A 21,809-nucleotide genomic window follows, 5' to 3' on the forward strand; every position below is an offset into this window, starting at 1 on the left:
TGCTAAGGCCTGACATGCTGAATAATGAAAGAGTGAAAATGCAGCAGAAGAGCAAATATTGAACGTTGCTCTTCTTATTTAAACTTATTTTTTTCCAGAGGGTGCAAGCCTCATTCACCCCTGGATGTGGGGGATAACCTTAAATACACCCCAACTCATACTTACCAACTTCAAGATTGCCATACCTTGGAGAAAATGAAATACTCTGAGAAATGTGAATCGTAGACTTGGTATATGTAAGTCTGTATTTCCAGGCATTCAGTCTCCATATCTTGGGACTCAGCAAAGCAGGTCCCGAGACTTCAAGCAGTTATCATTTATATTCTTGGCGTTCGTATTGGTTGCACACCTAATGTCAGATTTTCCTGCACTTCAGAGAGTATAGCTCATGTTGCCTTGTGTACTACGTCAAACATGTTATATTAGGAAACCAAAATATACTTAGATGGCAGGATACATGAACATTTTTATTCAATAAGGAAAAAGAATAAGACCAGTGCATTATATAAGCACTCTATTATTCATAATAGTCTAAAAAAAATTACCTTCTTTGTGTTAGAAGATGTTAGGAATAATTACCAACTAAGGAATTTAGAAACATTGTTGAAATTAAGAGGGGGACATGGAAAAATGCAATGCTGCTTTTAGTCAAGGAATAAGTGACTCTGCAAACATTAAAAGTCTGTTGAAGCCTAAGAGGACATAATGTTCTAGTTTTAGTCACAAGATGTTTTAATACCTTTTATTCATTTATTTGTTTATTTATTCTGTTTGTTTGTTTGTTTGTTTTCATTTCCGTTGATTGATTTCATTATGTGATTAAATAGAGAGCCTTTAAAAGGAAAAGCTGTAACTGTGGTTTTATTTCTGATGAAGTCTTAGTAATAAAAAAGATGAAAGCCCTGAACTGGTATATATTGCTATTAGTTTGGTGGCTCAAATGGGATTTTTTTTTTGTTTGTTTGTTTGCTTGTTTGTTTGTTTCTTAAGGAAGGTAGAACACTGAATCTGGCAGTAACATCTCATTAAGTGACTATATAATATTAAACTAATTATGCACTAAATTATAATTGAAACAGATCCTAACATAACTCTCGATAGATATTCTGGTAAATTACATTCCTGTTATTATATCTCTATTACCTATCTGGGAAATGATGGGCATACCACTCAGGTATTTAATTGTGAGGTCAATATGTTTTTATTTATCTGATGAAATTCAGTCTCAAACAGGAATTAAAGCACTCATTGAAGGGAACTTAAAGTTACTTTTGTCTCATGAGTCAATGATTTTTCAATATTTTTCAGTAGGTATAATGTACACATAAATACTAAAACGTATACATATTAGCTAGCTGCTGGAAGACTGAGGGGTGCAGACTGGAAAATATTTATATGATTATATGTGGAGCTGAAAATTGCAATCTCGTCACACATGAAATGACAAGTCTTTGTAAGGGCTGTAGGAAGGGCTGTATTCCAACTGTCTTATTTTTCCTCTGGTGAGATAGTAAAAGGGTATACAGTCCAGTATGACATACAACATAGCAGGTATTTATTAGTTTGTTTATACATATGTTATATTTATTCCTAGATCTTTTCTCTCTAGGCTTCCACTGAAAATAGGATATGTCATGTTGCACTTTCCAGTAACCAAATACAAATAAATAAACAATGCAAATAGAATTCTTCCTTCTCATGTTTCTTGATGTACTATGTGAGTGAGTGATATATTTCTATTAGGTTGTTCTCTTTCTCAGATTTGGATACTGGAATACTCTCCAGTTTGTTTGTCTCAGAACTCAGGTAATACTTGTGTATCTCATCATTGTGGAAACTTGCAGTAATGTAATCTAACTGATAAAACTACAGACAACACAATCTCAGTCTGGGTATACAGTATGTAAACAGTTATATTTTACTTTGCATCAAGACCTGAAAGAAAAATATACAGAGAGAATGAAATTGTGTTCCTACCTTCCATCAATGCAATGATGTGTTGTTGTTGTGTCTTTTGGCTTTTCCCGGTTGGGGGTCGCCACAGCGGAACTCCGGCCCACTAATGATTGGCAGTTGATTTTTACGTGCCGAGTTGCCAGCCCTGATGCACAACCTTCAACGAAGGTACGCCCATTCACACATGTCTCCTCACAGAAGACGCTCTAGCTGAGAGTTGAATCGGTCAGCGTCTTACTGTGAGGCGACAACGCTACCGCAGCACCACCACCGTGGATCAATGATGTGTATAGTTGATAATTCACTGACCCTTTCCCTATTTGTTAATATTTAATACAGTACTGCAAAACAATACCCTGACAAGGAGGATTCACAGACTGTATTAAAATGTCACAGCAGATCTATGAAAGAGGTTAGCAAGTTATAATGTGCTCTACAGCTCAACATGCCATTACATACATCACACAGATAATTTCAGTCAAGAAACTATATAAATATATGTGTGTGTGTGTGTGTGTGTGTGTGTGTGTGTGTGTGTGTGTGTGTGTGTGTGTGTGTGTGTGTGTGCTTTAATTATTTCTTCTAAAATCCATACTGGTATATGCTCCCCAAACACACACACACACACACACACACACACACACACACACACACACACACATTGGGGAATATATCATGTCTTCAAATGCTTAATTTATCGAACACCTAATCACCAGACCCTAATCGCCAAACTACCTATTCACCAAATGACCTATTCATCGAACTTGAAATCATTGAAATTTTTTAGTTAGCCAACACTACGAAATATGAAGTTTTTTTAAGCTTTTCCGGGTAGAAATTTTCATAAGGGTTTTCACAGCTTTTCCTTCTCCTAGTTAGGATGAGAAATGAATGCAACAGAACTGAATTTCAGCTTCTAGACAGTACCTACCTATGGATAAAGCAATCATGGGTTTCTTAGGGTTAGGATCCATGTTCATGCTGTCCACAATAGCTCTGATAGGATTAAAGGTCTTCTTGGACATTTCAGATACCCTGATGTTCCATTTAGCCTTTTTCTTCATTATCTTCTCCGTGGTGTGATAACTGTATATACCATTAGACAGATGATTTTCATTGCCATTCATATAGGCCATGTTTGTGTTGTTTGCCATTTCCTACTAAGAAACAAGCAAAAATATAACCTTACAGATTGACTGCAGTATAAATATGCTTGTGGTTTATTATATAACTGAGAGACATTATTACATGGAAAAACAGCAAATATACCAGGTAGTTCAGTACAATGAACAGACTAAAATATTGTTGGCACTAGAGCAAATGCATTTGGTACCCTATCTGATGCACCCATTTGGAGCCCCCATCCCAGTATATAGGCAATCACACTCACATAATGACAGCTTATAAACTGTACTTTTTTTCATTTTTAGGTAGCAACATGTTATTAGATTGCTACATTAATAAACTGATTTTTATAAATTTTCTGTTCTGTTTTTAAATGTGACAACACAGAAAGTTTATAAAAAATGTTGCTGAGGTAGAAGCCTAATAACTAATTGCTGCAATTGAAAGAAAGCATTTTGACAGCTTGAAAGCTTTGAAACTGTTTTTTATTTTTTAAGATAGCATATACTGATCAGTAGCCCTAAGAAGATATTGTCCTGAGCAGCTGCCCACTCCAGACCCTGTCCTTTCTATGTCTCTTGCTGTTGCACAGAGACCTGGGTTGAGGGATGCAGGTGTCAATGACTGATTATTGATGATTTTTTCCAAGTTCAAAAAGCAACCAGGGAGATTTCCTGAGGATAAATGTTGAGTTAGGTATCTTTAAATATCTTCATTTGCAGTATTCAGAATACAGGTCTGGTGCTTAACATGAAAAGTGACCCAGAGCAAGATTTTTTTGTTTTAATTTAGTGAATGACAACAGTCTTAAATTATGCAGTATGATTACAAAAACTGGCTTTGTCAGAGAAAATTTAAAAAATTTGAGACATTGACAATTAAAAAAAAAAGATACTAGAAAAACATATCCCATCTCTTTTTTTCTCTTCAGTTGTTCAATAGTAGAATGCATGTCCTCCCTGCATAGATAAGTGTACCTCTATAGTTAATTATAAATGTTTCTGTACAGTACCTTCAAAGTAAAAATGGAGCTGTACTATTATTTAATATCCCCTTTCTGTTAACTCTATCTGCTTTCTTCTTTCTGTGACTTTTCTACAGCTCTCTCACTATTAGTAACATTTTACAAGTACTAGATAATTATCTCATTAGCAAGGTTTATCTTCATTAGTCATATGGTGACAATTTGTTTGACATCACACTTTGCCTTGATCCTTACAAATGTTTTAATTTTTTTCATAAAATTAAACTTAAGGGTACACACATTAATAAATAATTACCATATTGATATATCTAGATCATCTGTGTCCTTTCTCTTCAGCCTCTTTGATTTAGCTGCAGGCTCATGTGTGCTCTGCTCTGAAAACTTTACAAACTTCTCCTCTTCTCTCGTAATAATCAGTGTCCCTCACTTCTGTTCTGATTTCTAACTATGCTGCTCAAGAACTAAACAATTTTCCTAAGAATTACTTTGTAATTACTTGTATGTTCATGTCTTTGTCTAAGTCGCATTATTAAAGCCTTTGAATACTGGATTTCAACGTGGTTTGCTCATGAAACTAAGAAATTACTAGAGGGAAGACAGCCTTTATTGTACCGGAGCTACACTGTTTCAAGTATTTGGTGCTTTTGGTTCTTTTTGAATTTTCCCAAGAATATTCCTTCTACTGTCTCCCCTAGACCTCCTCAGAACTAAGGAAAGAGGGAAGGAGGTTTATTTGTTTAAAAAATTGACTATGATCACATAGATCTGTTGTTATGGTAAGTGCATAACTATCTCAAACCTTTTTTACTAATTCACCAGCCTGACTTCCTGTGTGGTTTCAAGAAAGGATCTCACAGAAAGTATTGACCTCAAAAAAAGACCTATCCCTATAGTTCATGAACAACTTACAGTGTCTTGCAAAAGTATGGTGAAAAGCCCAATTCAGCTGCATACAATTTATCCAAGGATTCATTACAAAAAAGCTTTAGACATAGCTACTGTTCTAGTTGATTGACCCGTTAGAGGCAAAGGAAGAGGTCAGACATTTTCATCATGGAAAAATTTTACACACACTGAGTCATGTTGTCGTATTATTAGCCCTCATTTCAATCTTACACCTGTAATTCTGCTTTGCCTTGTAGTTAGAATAAGCACTGCCGCTGTCCTGCTTTGTTGTACTGTATTATGACATATATTATGACATAATCTGTAAAACAGCAGAAATATGTTGACCCGGTGTACAAAAAACCTTGGTGGCCTTTATTGACCATTGAATACTGGTGTTTCTTGGTTCATTGTTTTCTTGTACACCGGGTCTATGTATTTCTGCTGTTTTTTGGTGTTTTTTTATACGTATTTCGATAGCCGAGGCTGTGGATCTGTTAATGGATATAACTATGCATGCTACACCATCAGTAAGTGATTCAGATTTATTATGTATCTTACTGACTTCGATGACTAAGATTCAAAATACTTTAAAAGTGCTGGTAAGGAAGAGAGGAGAAGAGAGTGAAACATCTCCCAGTTCAAAGGCTACTGTGATAGATACGGCTACTCCTTTACCAGCAACAGATGTGGTGAGAACTGGTAATAAGGTTTATGGACAGACTCAAATTCAATATAATGATATACATGCAGTGCTTGATAATAAACATGATCTATTTGGGTGAGCGGTCTATAAAACTACTAAAATTAGAATGGAAGAGTACTGCAATAAATGAGACAAGCTTTGTAAGCTCTTGAAAAAGTACAGGTCTCTCGATTTAGAAAATAAATATTTCAAGAGATGTATTGAATTAGCAATAGTCTCAAAGGGACTAAGATTTTTTAAGTGCCCTAATGGTATAACTGCTGTCAATCCATTGTTTAGTGAGCTTACAAGTTTCTTTAATGAGGCTGGGTTGAAATTGTTCATAGATTTATAGGTCGGTATTAGGCTATCGGCCCTAGGGCCTATACAAGCCTAGCCATAACAATTCCCTGGATATTTCTTCCCACAATATTTACTTCCCTGGACCACTGTCTAGCAGGGTGACTGACATGATCCCCGGGGTGAATTTCCTATCTCCCATCCAATCATCAAAGTTCCTTTTGAAGAGGACCAAGGATGCACTCTGCTTGACATTTATGGGCAGTCTGTTCCAGAGAATGGGGAGTCTCTGGGTCAGGAACCTATCCCTCCAGCATGTTTTTTATGGACAATAATGCTAAAAAATGACTGTGCTTAAAGAGGAGATTCTGGTCTTGGATAAGGAGGTACTGTCCTTAACTACGGAATTTGAATGTGATAATACTTATGACCAGATACTTAATGAAGCTGAGAAACATGAAAATTATGTTATTTTGCATAAACATAATAAATTATTAAGAGATGTTTCAAGCTTATGAGAATAATAGTGCCTATGATTCGTTTGATCCAACTAATAATAATGTCAAAAAATACAGTGGTATTCGAGGGAACAATAATCTTTCCACCTTTAGAAAGACAGGCTAGCACTGTGAAGGACAGGCTGATTAACCAATTAAAATCTTCCACAGCGATGATGAAACTTTTCAGGATGGAGGTTACAAATAAACCCCTACCACTTTGGGAAATGAAGCAGCATTAGTAAATGGTGAAAGTGAGTTGCAACGTGGTTTGGAGACTGATGGCTCCAGCTCTATGAATAACATTGGAACTGGGGCAAGACAGAATGTTTTTTTTTACCAAAAAAGGACAACAAAACCTTGAGACAGAGGCCATTGAGAATGAGGGGGCAGACAACCTCTGAGTCATCGAAGGACGAACTTTAAGGCATAACATTGAGTAATTTAGCATTGTGAACTTATCTGGTGTTGTTTTTTCAAACAAACACTATCAGGCACTGAGTTATGAGCTTAATTTTGTTCCGACGAGAAGGGCAGAGTACTCAAGGACAGTGCTGGACTTTAAAAAATATACTCGTAAGTTAAATTTAGAATATTTATCAAAATATGTTGATAGAGAAGATGTGAAATATGTTAAACCCTCTAGTTTTACACCTCTATTACAACACGCTATTGGGTTGTTTGAAGAAGTATGTTTAAATGATTTGAGGTGTGTTTTAAACAGAAGTTATAAAAATAGAATGTGGTATGACAATTTAACTAAAGATGAGAGAAAGGCCTTACATGATTTAAAATCTAATAAAGAATTAAGGTTTATGAAAAGTGATAAAGGGGGCAACATTGTTGTAATGACTACTGAACAGTACAAAAACAGCATGTTGAAATTATTGGTAAATATTGAAGAGTACAAATAAGTGACAGTTAAAGAAATTTTTGATAGTTATAAATATATTCATATGTTTTTGTATGATGCATTAATGAATGGAGAAATGGACTATCAATGTATATTTTTTGTTTAATTGAAAACACAAGGTGTTCCTGTTAAATCTGATAGTACAGAAATTGCCTACTTACTTAAAGGATTTGTAGGATTTTTTTTAGAAAAATTCAGGGAATTTACCTAGGTCTTTAATTTTGATGTTAATAAGCACATAATGCTCACCTTAGATGCAATTTCTTTATTTGCATGCATTCCCCATGATGAAGGGGTGGAAGCAGTAAGGGAGTTCTTGGTTCAGAACAAAATATTCAGCAATCAGAAAGTTAACTTTCTATGTAATTTAATTGATGTATTATTGGATAATAACTTTTTCTTGTTTGTGTGTTTTACAAACAAGAAAAAGGAGTGGTGATGGGGTCACCCGTTGCACCATCCTATGCCAATATAGCATGGCATGGTGGGAAAATAATATTTCAGTGGAGCTCAAGCAGGAGTTTTTGATACATTATTATGTTAGATTTGTTGATGATTTGTCCTTCATTTTAGAAAGCACAGAGGCAGATGTGGAAAGGTTCATTGTTGGTTTAAATGATAGGTCTAAGTATATAAAACTAGTTAAAGGGGGTTGTGGATATGAAGTTAATTTTTTGGATGCTTGTTTGAAATGGGATGATGAGTTAAAACAATTTGATAGTCGGATACACAGAAAAGAGACATTCACAAATGAATATTTGCATTATAATAGCAGTCATCCAAAATATATAAAGAAAACATACCTAAAGGACAGTATACACGTTCTAGCCAAATGACCACAAATGAGAGAGTTGTCATTAAAGAATTTGCCTTTATAGGTTCATAAGTAGGTACAAGGCTATTGGCCCTAGGGCCTATATAAGCCTAGCCAAAAAGGAACCTGGCTTTCACCACCCAAGAGAATTATTTTCCTGTGCCCCTATCGAGCATAGCCACAGAGATGATCCCCGGGGTGAATTTCCTGTTTCCCATCCAATCATTAAGATTTTTCTTGAAGAGTGCTAATGAGGAGCTTTGTTTGATATAGATGAACACTTTGTTCCAGAGTATGGGAAGTCTGTGGGACAGGAATCTATCTCTCCAGCATGTTCTGTATATTGTGGTGACAAGGTTTAGGTCCCTAGAGCATGTAGCTCAGAGGGATTGGGATTTCTTTCAGTAGAGCATGTCCAACAGCTCTGGGTTTGACATAGCTTTGTATGTTAGGCAGAGGTAGCCTCTGAGTAGGCGATATGTGACAGAGTAAAGCTGGGGGGTTTTGAGACAGTCTGCGTAGGGCATCTGTTTGAGGCCAGTAATCCTCTTTGTGAGGTATTTCTGCATCCTTTCCAGTTGCTGTAGATGGCTTGTGAGGTACATGCCAAAAGGGGTGCTGTACTCTGTAATGGGTCTAATGAGTGATGAGTAGAGGGGAACAATGACCTCTTTTTTCCTGGATGAGAAACCTTTTGTGATGAGGTGTGCCATGTAGAAGGATTTCCTGATTACTGTGGAAATGTGAATATCAAAGGAGAGACTACTGTCCACCTGTGTCTCAAGGTCTCTTATCACACTTTCGGTGTTAAGTAGACTACTACCTATGTTGTAGCTCATGGGTACAGAGTTTTTACCAAAGGGGATGGCAATGCACTTTTTGGCATTGAGCTTGAGGTCATGGCTTTGACACCAGGCATCTGTCTCAGTGAGGCCCTTTTGTAGGATGTCCACATCGTTAGGAGTTTTGATTATGGCTTCTACTTTGCAGTCATCTGCGACTTTCGTTAACCAAAGACCTTCTGTGTTTGCCTGTACTCCAGAAAAGTAGATACCAAACAGGAGAGGACCCAGGACTGAACACTGTGGTACTCCACTTGTCACTGGACTGAAGTCGGATTTGGAGTCTGCTACTTTCACAATGTGGGTTCTGTCAGTGAGCCAGTTGGCAACCCATCTTGTGACATAGGGATTTATACCTAGTTTAGTGAGTTTATCTATAATTCTAGAGTGGGGGATGGTGTCAAAAGCCTTAGCGAGATCTAGATAGGCTATGTGCACCACCTTACCCTCGTCTACGGCTTTGGTGACTGCTTCAAAGAAGTCTATTAGGTTTAAACATGATCTGCCTTTTGCAAACCCGAACTGGGTGGGATCCAGAGTTTGGAGATTACCAGTGTCTTTGTTTATAAGTTCCATGATGATATATTCCATGGCCTTGCATATCAAGCTCGTTAGGCTATTGGGGCGGTAGTTCCTGGGGTCCGTGGTGGCTCCCCCTTTGTGCAGTGAGATAACCATTGCTGTGGGCCATTCAGTGGGCAGAAAGCCTGAGGTGACACTGTGATTGAACATGGTGCTTAGGCGGGGTGCCAGTTCACTCTGTAGTTCATGTAGAATGCAGCCTGGAATGTTGTCAGGTCCCATGGATGCTGTGTTCTTGGCTTTGGAGAGTGTGGTTATTACTTGTGCAGCCATGATTACAGGAACTTTGCATTCTTCCGGTATAGAGATGGGCCCTTTAGGGGGGTGAGAGGGGGGTAAATTTAGCACTGAGCCTATCTGTCAGGATGTTGGCAATTTCAGTTGATTCTGTATATTTAGTGCCATTGTGCTGTAACTCAGAGCAGATCTGAGTGTTGCTATTGAGATTCTTGACATAGCTATAGAATGCTTTGTGGTTGTCTCTAGAATCAGTGGCAATTTTGTTTTTGTAACTAGCTTTGGAGGATTTTTTGAGAGAACTCTTCTTTTTGCTTAGGCTGACCAGGGAGTTCCTCCAATCATGGGATTTTACTCTTTTTCGCAACAGTTTCTTTCTTCTGTTGTAGAGTTTGTTTATGGCAGGGGACCACCAAATTGGCTTCCTTTTTTTTGGAGGATAGCATCTTGGTTCTGTTAGGGATAGCATGATCCATGCACTCGTGTAAGTGCTTATAGAGTGCATTTGTGTAGGATTTAGCAGTCGTACCTCTATTGTCCATCTGCATGGGTGTCATGAAGTTTGCCACTTCTGTCTTAAGAAGTGTGTTGACTTTGGAGAAATTTTTTACTGTGGTTTCCCTAATGAGGGTGGGGTGGGGGTGGGATGTGGATGTCTAGGGTGATTAACTTGTGGTCGGATCTGACCAACAAGGAACTGACCTCTGGTGTGGAACACCGTTCACCCATGTTGGTAATGACCAGGTCTAGGATATTGCTGCCCCTGGTGGGGGTGTGGATAAGGTGATCCAAAGCATTGGAATTTATGAATTCCAGAAAACGGTGAGCAAAAGAGTTAGTACATGAGTAGTTTTCCCAGTTAATGGGTGGGTAGTTGAAATCGCCCATTATTAGGGTGTTGGTTTGTACCCTAATATTTTCCAGTGTATCAAGAAATGAGAAGTGGGAATCCTGGGGCATGGTGGGGGATCTGTAGCAAGTTTGTTTGTGGAAAGGGGCTATGGTAAGGAACATCTTGAGTGGTTAAGTAATGATATTTTGAACAAGAGATCAATTAGTTATCCCCCCATTTTGAAGGTTCCCCTAAGTCATAATTTGAGGAATATAAATCAAAATTTGAATAGAAGTGAAGGGCTGGGGGCTGTTTGTACTCTTGATATGATGACTGATAACATTAATATTAGGAATATAGTGCAAAGTAATTGGAAGATTTTGGAAGAGAATGGTGACTTGGTTAAGGTAATTGGTGATAAGTCTAATTTTGCGTATCGGAATTCTTTAAAGATTAAAATTTTATTGTTTAGAAATAACACTAGATATCCAGTAGCATGTTCAAATAATAACAAATTAGTGGGAGTGAACAGATGTGGGCACTGTAATTGTTGTTGGTTTATTTCAGAGGGGCCTTATGTGGTGGTAGATCATGTTAAACAGTTGATTAAAGTCCCTGGACACGTAACTTGTAAAAGTAAGGGAATGGTATATATCAGTTTATGTCGCGGTTGTGATGCGTTCTATATGGGGATGACTACTCGCACCCTCATGGAATGCATAAGAGAACATATTTATAGTATTAGAACTAAGGACTCAAAAATGCACTATATAAGCACACTGTAGATTGTCATAAGTACAAAAAAAATTGTTTTCTCAATTAGAAGTTGGGGTTTTAGATCAGAGAGGTGGTGATTTTAAAAATTATTTAGAGCAGAGAGAAATACTATGGCAGATAGGAGATAAGCCACGTGGGCTGAATGAATCAATCAAAAATAAATGCTTCCTGAAAAATAGGAAACTAAAAATTCATAAAAAATAAAAAAAAGATGAATAAGGAACAATGTTTTTTAAGTAGTTTTTGTCTTTTTTAATGTTGTTAATTGTTTGTTTTATTGATGGGGGGTTGGGAAATGTATAAAAGAATGGATTTTATGGTATTCTTGTTTTACTTTTCTGATCTGTTCAGATGAAAGTGGAGAAAAAAATGTTTTGTATGCTAAAGATCATGCTGTGCAGTATTGTGTCCTTGGGGGTGTTATTGACCATTGAATACTGGTGTTTCTTGGTTTATGACATAATCTGTATCAAACTGCAAATATCATGATCTTGAATATATTGCATCACTGTATGTTATTCACTGCTACACTGTAATGACTTGGAACTTTTCGCCCTTGGCATCTTCTGTAAATGGGCTGTGCCAAGCTGGGCATTCCAGGTCAGCAAAACAAACATATACACAAGTGAACTAGTAGAGAGTCTGTGCTATTATCTGAGCATAAATAAAATATTTTGTTTAGCACCTGCATACCGAATTTTCTATTACTTTATATTCAGAACTACATATCTCTGTTTTAGAGTGCCAGACAAGACATTTAGTAAGGAAAAAAGATTAGTTTGTCATTGGACATTCATTTTCTTCAGTCTTGCTGATGTTTTCTTGAGTTTATTTTCAAATTACAAACAAAACAGAGATTGTTCCGGACCTTTTGTTGGTTGTAGTTTTCTTATCACATTCGGTAGTTTCCTTAGGGTTCAGTAGTTTCCCTCAATGTTTAATGCAATATTAGAATATGTCTAGTTATAAAATGTGCCAAAGGTGTACGCTGAAGTCTTTACAAATTGTTTGTGGGTAGTGAATACAGGTTTATACAACGTCAAATGCTTTTTTATACTACTTGGTCTGATCTTAGGAGGCTAACACTGACCCTTATAAAATGGAGGGAAAGTATAGGATCGGAACAGTCTGCAGTGACAAAGCCTTCTAAGTAATAAGTAACAAATTAGTCCTACTATCATACTTCAACTAAATGAAATATGTATAATATGGCAATCTTATCTAAGCTTATAACTATTTTGTATGTAGACAAATGGCAGTTACATTAATAAATACTTACCATATTGATAGATCTATGTAGATGTTGTTAACGTCATACCTCTCAACTGTACCTCATTATTGGGAATGTTTCTCATTTCATGTCTTAAAAATTCCATGTTGCGCCCTGTTCCACATTGATATGTCACATATTCACTGTTAAGAATTTTTTAACAGATATCCATGATAAATTATACTGAATGATATTTGAAAATACTTGGATAAGTATACTAGATGATAATATGTTTACATTTATTTGTGGATTGTGCCACTTCTGGTGTCAGAATTTATGTCTTATGTTTCATGAGAGTTTATGCATTGCCAGGGGTTGTAGTTAAAAAATGGTGGTAGTCTTTTCAAAAACAGGTTGGAGGATGGGGAAACCAAAGAATATATTAATACAATTGTGCTAAAATGTAAAGGTTGCGATATTTGTATAAAAAATGTTACAGTGCTATAAAAGGTGTACATTTTTTATGTATGATACTATAAAAATAGTTGACAACATAAAAAGGAAAAATGTTGTGGTAGTTTTAAGGGAATGTCACTGTATGTTTTGAAACGTCCAATAAAAAGAATGTGTGTGTGTGTGTGTGTGTGTGTGTGTGTGTGTATATATATATATATATATATATATATATATATATATTTATATAAAGTTAACAAATCAACACACATTAACCGTGGTGTTATCTTCCTAGTTTTACATTTTAGATGTTTCATATTATAAGAGGGGTAATGTGTCATACATTATGGAGAAGGGGAGTTAAGAGCTATGGCCAACAGTCTACATTTTATTAGCATGAGACGCTGTTCCGCCGTACCCCTGTGTGGACTAAGCAACAGTTACATTACTTGTTGTGTCTTTCAGCTTATCCCGGTTAGGGGTCGCCACAGCGGAACTCCGGTCCGCTAATGTGTGGTAGTGGATTTTAACGTGTCGAGTTACCAGCCCTGACGCACAACCTTCAACGAAGGCACGCCCATTAGTACAGTACAGTAATGAGATATTTGGTTTGCTGCACTAAAAATCCATATTGTGCTACGGTGAGATGATGTCAGAATTACTTTTTTAAGAAATATTGTGCTGTGTGTGCACTTCTTCAGCTCCATTTAAAAGCAAGTGACAATGACAGCTCCGATACAAGCATTCCTCTCAACTGTCCCTGACTTTCAGGGAGGTCCATGATTTTGACTTTAATTATGTCCCTCTTAATCCCTCCTAAAACTGGGGTCTTTGTGGAAAAAGGAGGTGCTTTGCACAATACACAATGACAAAGATTAGAGTTATAGACTTGTTTTATTTCAGAAAATATATATTAATTCACATTCTCTTGTTCAGTCAATGTCTCAGGTTAATAGTACTAATATTTTAAAAGTGTCCCTGATTGTTCCCTAAATATTTCTGGATCTGTCCCTGATTCTGTTGAAATTTGTCCCTGATTGGTTGAGAGCTATGGATACAAGAAAGGACAACAGAAGTAGGAGTAACTGTCACCACCAAGAGGCCGCTTTGCATAATAGACGCAAGAAGAAATTCTTGGAAAGGCTTCCTAACTCACAAGACTGTGCCGAACTGCCAGATGTTTTGTACGTGTGAGCGCAGGACACAAATAGCTTAAGCGCTTTGACTAGAAGCTGATTTCAAGACAAACGTGGTAACGTTACAATTAATCGTGTAGTGTTACACTGTGTCAGGAAAACAAAGCTGGAGGAAAAGCGTGCTATGAGTGGTCACTTGCTTGTGCTATCCTTTGGCTGGAGAAGAGAGGAACTTTTGGCGAGTTTTACTTCTTTCACCAAACGTTCACCTCTTTTCCGACTTCGTGCGACTCGCACTTGATTTATGTTGAGATAGAGCCTTAAAAATCATAGCGCCATCTCGAAAGAGGCAAAAAGATAAGCAGTTTTCTATGTTTCAGAACAGAAGACATTCACATGCTCGACCCCATGTAGTCGAGTAAGGGAAACTTTTCTATCAATTTAATCTGGTCGTTACTGTCCTTCTAACAGGACAGGACTGACATTATGAAGAAAATCATTATGTCTGGAAATAGCAAGGCTTAATTTGAAGGCAAAAAAACTGCGCCCCTGCAGTTGAATTGCATGCCCCCCCCCCCCCAAAAAAAAAAAAGTTTCAGAGAGTTTACAATGCTTTCAGTGTCGCTGCTATGTAATACGATTATTTTTCGTATGGCTTCTGTGTTTATTATATTAGAATCGACGCTTTAGTTGCGATCATCGCATGCCGACTAAATGAGGCTCCTAATAAACGAGAAATTCCTAATAAATCTATACCTCTCAACAGTCTGTTTTTTCGCATAATGTCCAGATTTTTGCCTCATTCTTTTGGTCTTTTCCTCATAAAATGTGTGATTTTCTGGAAAAATCATCGAGGATTTGTTATTAAATAAAGACAGGCCTCTGAGTTGCAGACTCCGTAGCATTCAGAAAATGCACGTCAATGCAAAACCTATTATTCTAGTTAACTCTCTTGAGTTTCCGCAATCAACATTTAAATATGGCCCTATTTTGGGGCTTTTGTCCATATTCCTTGGGCTAAGAGGCTGAGACGTATGAATAAATCCGCCCCCCAATATTATCTGCAGATAACAACATCGCCCTCACTTTGCAAAGCATCACAATGCTGTAAAAGCGCGGCTTTATGTGCGTTAAGGCGCACTTTGAGCAACTAGCCTACGTTAGGTTTTTTTAAACTGAAATGCCCAAAATACATATTTTATCAGATAATTAAAAATCAACTGATTTCTCTCATGGGGCAATCGGTTTTTACAAAATTGCAATTTCCTTAAAGTACTGCCCGGCTAAAAATAATCAACAGTTTTTGAGAAAAAAAAGACAGAAATATGTGTTTTTCTTGCCCTACTTTGGGCCATTAAAACCGCTTAGTATAATCTCCGTATTACTCAACCGCACTGATTTTGTCAGAATGTCCAGATTTATGCCTCATTGGTCTGTTTCTCATAAAATTGCGGTTTTATGTCAAATCACTGGCAAATTGTTGAGGATTGAAGTCAGAAAATAATAACAGCCATTTGAGTTTCAGACTTCATACTCTTCAGAAAAATTCATGTTGATGCAAAGCCTGTTATTCTATCAACTAAGTCTGCAAGATCAATGTTTAAAAAGTTTCCCCATTTGGGGGATTTTGTCACCCTCATTATTTTATGGCTTGGTTCAGATTTCTTGATCTAAGATGTTGAGAGGCGTTAATCTCGGATTACCTCATTCAGAGAAAAAATGCACTATACTTTTTGGCGTTAAAATGAGTAAAAGAGCTATTTTCGGCCAATCTATTTTTTCCAGAAAGTTAGTCCGGCTTCTGTTGGGGGATCCCGGGAATGTCAGTTCCATTTCGAAGAGCCAGCCTGCTGTAAGTAAAAGTGGAAAGCAGTTGAAAACAATTGCAATCTAGTTTGGATGGGGTAGAGAAAAAGTAATGTCCAACAAAAAGAAAACTTGTGGTTTAGAGCAGGAAACCGATGTTCCTCAGAACAGGTGAACGATTTAATGCAAAAGAAGTATCCTAGGATTCATAATTAAGATTAAGCCTTACTTAGTTGTCCGTGGGTACAAGCCGAATATATATTGGCACAAACGGCAAACTATATTTCTCGTACTTGGCATTTGTTTACCGGGTAGTACAATGATCATAAATGACCATTTGCAGAATAATACAATAATGAAATAGTGGGACTGTACCTCTTTAGCTCTTAGCACGAGAAATCTAGAAAAAAACTTAAGTAGGGGGTCAAAGGCCCAAAAATAAGGACAGGTTTTAAGTATTGCTCGTATAAACTTATAACATGCCTAGACTAACAGGATTTGTGTTAGCGTCCATTTTCTGAAGGATGTGGGGTCTGAAACTCAAATGTATGCCATTATTTAGTTACTTCAACCTCGTGGATTTCTTAGAAAACCACAAATGTTATGAGGAACAGACCAAAAATAAAAGGCAATAATCTGGACATAATGTAAAAATCTGTACAGTTAAGAAAGAGTTGTGAATGGAATGTGTAATGCAACATTCTGCACATACATTTTACAATATTAAAACAGAAATTAAAGAAACGAATTATTAGAGTTTCTTTGTTTTTTTTAAACGAACACAAGTAAACAGCAGTTCTTGTGCTAATGTTCAAATATCAGTGTTTATGTATGTTATTTGAATCTGTAGATTGAAGTGACTGGCAACTGTAATTCTAAAACCTGTAGCAAAAACACAAATGCATAAGATCTGTACCGGTTAAAACTGATGGCATGCGTTACCTGTCCAGGTGTTCTGTGCTGCTGTAGAAACAGTGGTAACTGACGAGGTGTATTGGCTCTCTTAAATGTATTTGGTTCGGATACAGTCCTCACAAACAGCAAAATGTGAGGTGCCTTTTTGCTAGCGAAACTTTAAAAAGTCCTAAAAAATGGGAGTTGGACCTGAGCTCTTACAGCCATTGGATAAAAAGTAGGGTTCTGCCCTTCAGTGCTTCACCTCATAAAACATCTGGTAAACATACACAGCGTCTCTTTTAACTCTTTCCATAGACATTTGTGTTGCATAACCTGATCCTGAGAGAAACGCAATCTTTATTTGTCAAAGTATTTTAGTTACATGTATCCCACCTGCTGGGGACACTAAACACCGAATTAACAAAAGTGAACATTAATTCTAAAATTATTGGTGCACGTTTTTCTAGAATATAAAAAGTGTATTGCTCTGGTTTGCATAATCATACTGACGTGCGCAAAGTCCCGTTGTTAAAAAGTTCCACAAAGAGGCATTCCATATAATGTTTACCACATGTGCTTCTGCGGTCTTCTGCAAGCCTGTATATGTCTCCAAACACAGTAAGTGTATATAGTACTTAAAGCTGCATCCAGAGGCAACATATTATTTTAGTAAAGCTATCAATGGAAATTATAAAATCTATGTGTAAAATCGGTGTGTCAGTAAATACTGTTGTTCATGCTTTTTGCTTTCCATCTGGGATATATCTAAGTACTAACTTGCTATAGATATAAAAATGATAGCATATAATGTAAAACGTGATAATAATGTCATGATTTGTATACATGCCTCACACCTTGCTGATAATTTAATAAGTATATTCAAATCTGATTGCATTTTTGTCATGGAGCTTCTTCCCTTGGCCTCTACTGAAAATGGACTGTGTCCAGACTGACTGTCCTGGCTAACAAATAAAAATTAATAAATATATTTTTTCCCAAACTGAGCTATAGAATGAGCCCCAGAATGTCACATAGCAGCTCCAGAGTCATGTTCCTGTAATAAAACTGGGCAATTTGTTTATTTATTTAGTTATTTATTTATCTTTTGTTGAAAGGGTTAGTCCCATTATGTTAGTGTCCTCTTTTCAGGGGAGACAGAAGTGGTATTTTTACTGCTAGGGGAAATTGGGATCTTTTACATCTGCTTGAGCTACCAACAACTCAAGCAGATGGGGCCTTGATTTAACATGTCATGACAAAAAAATGTTATTTTTACAATGATACCTTACATAAATAGTTCTTAAGACATATAGATATAATCAGGTAATTGTTTTGTAGTGATGCTATGCAAAGACAAAACAGGTATTCTGTGATGACATTATATATGATATTAAATTCCAAGTATAAAACATTTGGTATGCAAACAGTTATTGTGCAATATATGTGACACACAGATTAGACGCTGCTTTTAAGATTACAGTATAGATGTAAGGAATAAATAAAACTAAGGTAAGGAGTGTGAAATATTAGCCAATAGGTAGATAAGCTACAAGAGGGAGAGAGGCATTGTATGGCTAATGAGTCAAAGGTAGAATACCATGGTGCTTACTGACATAGAACCTGTTCATAAGAGAGGGAGTGAGAGTATTTGAAGGGGATGGATAAAGTTAGAAGTTCAGAAAGAAACTAAAATCTAAAGTGGAGATTAAAGTAGGAAGGAAATTGATGAAGAGTGGTGGAAAAGTTTGTTGTGTAGAAGGGAACAGATGTTGTAAAGGGATGGGGTTATGAGCTGAAAAAGGAAAATAGAGTTACTGTAGAGAATATACACAACCATGTGTGATTTAGCTGTTGTTTTAATAAGGGCTATACCTTTTATAGGCAGGATACCCTAGTTCTGAAGTGATCTCTAGTTAATTTATTATGTGCTTATAATGGTCAGCTGAGTTTTTAGATGGTGGGTGGGATTCACAAATATCTGTTTTTTAAAACAAAAAAATCCATGATTGCAGTTTGCACTATGTAGTACTGTTGATGACGTAATAATGTGATTGTAAACTGAGACGTCACCAATACTATTGCATAATATAAATTGGCATACAGAACTTATATATCGATTTGTGCCAAGGAGTGCAGTACAGAAAACTATACTTCAAATGTGCACTCTGATGTGTTGTGCTTAACTTGCATTAGATTCTTAAATGGAGGGGGTAGCTGCATGCATAGCATTAATGCAGCCAGCATATGATGTAGCCTCCTCAACAAGTGAGTGGCTTTTCTCCTGTTGATTCTGCTACACAAGTGTTCTTTGATAGATAGTGCTCTAGGGTATGGGAGAGCAACAGTCTGTTTGAGCTTCCTTGTCACCTAACTCTATCTCTTTATTTCTTCTAAACAGAGGTGTACACAAATGCCCTGTATAAACACCTATACAAATGAATAGACTCAGCTGTACCTGAATAGATCAAAACAAGGTCCTCACAAAAAAAGCAAGCCACCCTGGTGGACATCAATCATAAATAGGTTATACAAAAGAGGAAGAAACTAATAACTAAGAACAAAATGAAACTGACTTAGCAGAGGAAGGACACCCTCCAGAACTTCAACAAGCAAATTGGATATCTTGTAAAGTCCTCTAAAGCCAGTTATGAGGATAGCTATCATCACTGGCTAAGGATAATCATAAGGCATTTTTTAGCTACATCAGAAATCTAAAAGGCTTTGTGCCAAACTAGTGTTGGACAGTACCACTCATACTGACCCTGAGGACATCACCAGCCTACTAGCAGACAAATTTGGCACAAACTTCACCCCCTGTCCCCACCAGATGTACCCCAAAGCACGCCTGTCATCAGTCCTCTACCTAGTATCTCCAAAGAGCAGGTCATAACTGCATCCTTCATGCAAAAACACAACCTCTATGGGACCGGATAGCATCCCAGGCTGCTTACTAAATGGTCTAAACAGGATCTTGTGGAACCACTTGGCACTCTTTTCAACCACAGTCTAAGTACTGGTGTTGTCCCAGCAGAGTGGAAAACAGCAACAGTAATTCTTCTGCACAAAGGGGGTCCATCAACCAACCATGGGCACTATAGAACCATAAGCCTAACCAGCCTTATTTGCAAGGCCATGGAGAGAATCATCATGGACCTTATCAACAAAGACATAGATGACCTTCAAACTCTTGACCCGACCCAATTTGGCTTTGTTAAGGGTAGATAATGCTTATTAAACCTGGTGAACTTCTTTGAGAATGTTATCAAAGCCGTGGATGAAAGCAAAACAGTGCACACTGCCTATCTTGACATAACCAAGGCTTTTGACACAGTCTCCTACTCAGGCATCATTGAGAAACTCACCCAGCTAGGAATTAACCATATGTCACTAGATGGGTAGCCAACTGGCTCACTGACAGGAAGCATACAGTCAAAGTTTAATCTGTTATAATTGCTAGATGTGTTTTTATCAAATTGTATGCATTGTATTGTTATTTGAGTTTTTATCAAATTGTATGTATTGTATATATCACTGTGGAGCTTTTCTCCCTGGGCCTCCACTGAAAATGGGCGCTTTTTGGCCCAGTGGACCTTCTCAGTAAACAAATGCAATAAATAACTAAATAAATAAATAAAGTTGTGGATTCCACCTCTACCAGCAGACCAGTTACCAGTGGTGTACCACAAGTATCTGTGCTGAGCACCCTACTGTTTGGAATCTATTTCTCGGAAGTCCAGGTGAAAATTGATGGTCTGTTGCTTACCACGTTCATTGATAACTGCAAACTGGGTGCAGTCATTGAGTCCCCAACAATGCTGACATACTACAAAAAGGGCTTACACAGACAAATGACTGGTGCCAAAACCACAGACATAAACTAAATGCAAAAAAAAATGCATTATCATCTCTTTTGGCAAAGGGTAAGTCCCGGCAAATTAAAATATTAACAATGCCCCCTTAGCTCAAACCCTGTGGTGAGAGATTTGGGAGTATAGGTTGATAGCAACCTTAACTTCGATCACCATGTGTCCATGGTGGTAAGGAAGGCCTTCTATGTTGCACATCATATAGGTAAGGGCATCGCATCCAGAGCTAAGGATGTTATAACTCCCCTGTACTAATCCCAAATCAGACCACTAATAGAGTGCAATGCTTTCTTCTGTATGTCCCTCATCAGACACCTGCAGCAGCTGGAGAGACCTCAAAGGTTTCTCCCCAAGAAAATTCAGGGCCTTCAACACATGACCTACATGGACAGACTGAAGACCCTGTCACTACTGAAGGCCCTGACATACTATGAAAACAAAATCACCACTAAATCCAAGGACAACCACAAAGCATTCTATAGCTATGTCAAGAATCTAGATGGCGACACCCAGATCTGCTCTGAGTTACAGCACAAAGGCATGAAAATTACAGAACCAATTGATATTGCCAACATCCTGGCAGATAGGTTCAGTGCTAACTTTACCCCCCCTCTCACCCCCTAAAGGGCCCATATCTATATAGGAAGAATGCAGAGTCCCTGTAATCACAACTACGCAGGTAAAAGCTGCACTCTCTAAAGCTAAAAACACAGCATCCATGGGACCAGACAACATCCCAGGCTGCATTTTACATGAACTTCAGAACAAACTGGCTCCCCACTTAAGCACCATGTTCAATAATAGCCTCACATCAGGCTTTGTGCCCACTGAACAGTTATCCTACTCCACAAAGGGGGAGCCACCACTGATCCCGGGAACTATCAACCTATTAGCCTGATGAGCCTGGTCTGCAAGGCCATGGAACGTATCATCATGGAACTCATAAACAAAGACATTGGTAGCCTCCAAACTCTGGATCCCACCCAGTTCAGGTTTGTGAAAGGCAGATCA

At 37.5% G+C, this 21,809-nt stretch overlaps 1 protein-coding gene across 2 annotated transcripts in view; it reads right to left on the reverse strand.

Moving 5' to 3' along the window:
* TAT (tyrosine aminotransferase) overlaps nucleotides 1–17,088 on the reverse strand; it is a 261,202-nt gene extending 244,114 nt beyond the window's left edge. The window contains exons 1-2 of one of the 2 annotated variants that reach the window (XM_044081482.1): nucleotides 16,978–17,088; nucleotides 2,888–3,116 (exon numbers count right to left, since the gene is read on the reverse strand). In XM_044081482.1, the coding sequence (XP_043937417.1) occupies nucleotides 2,888–3,110 (223 nt within the window). In that variant the 5' untranslated portion in view covers nucleotides 3,111–3,116; nucleotides 16,978–17,088. The remainder of the gene's footprint in view (nucleotides 1–2,887; nucleotides 3,117–16,977) is intronic. The other variant, XM_044081481.1, reaches the window with a different exon arrangement.
* Between the last annotated feature and the right edge of the window lie 4,721 nt (nucleotides 17,089–21,809).

Source organism: Protopterus annectens, chromosome 8.part0, assembly GCF_019279795.1.
Source record: "Protopterus annectens isolate FY-2018-M chromosome 8.part0, PAN1.0, whole genome shotgun sequence".
NCBI classification, from domain to species: Eukaryota; Metazoa; Chordata; order Ceratodontiformes; family Protopteridae; genus Protopterus; species Protopterus annectens.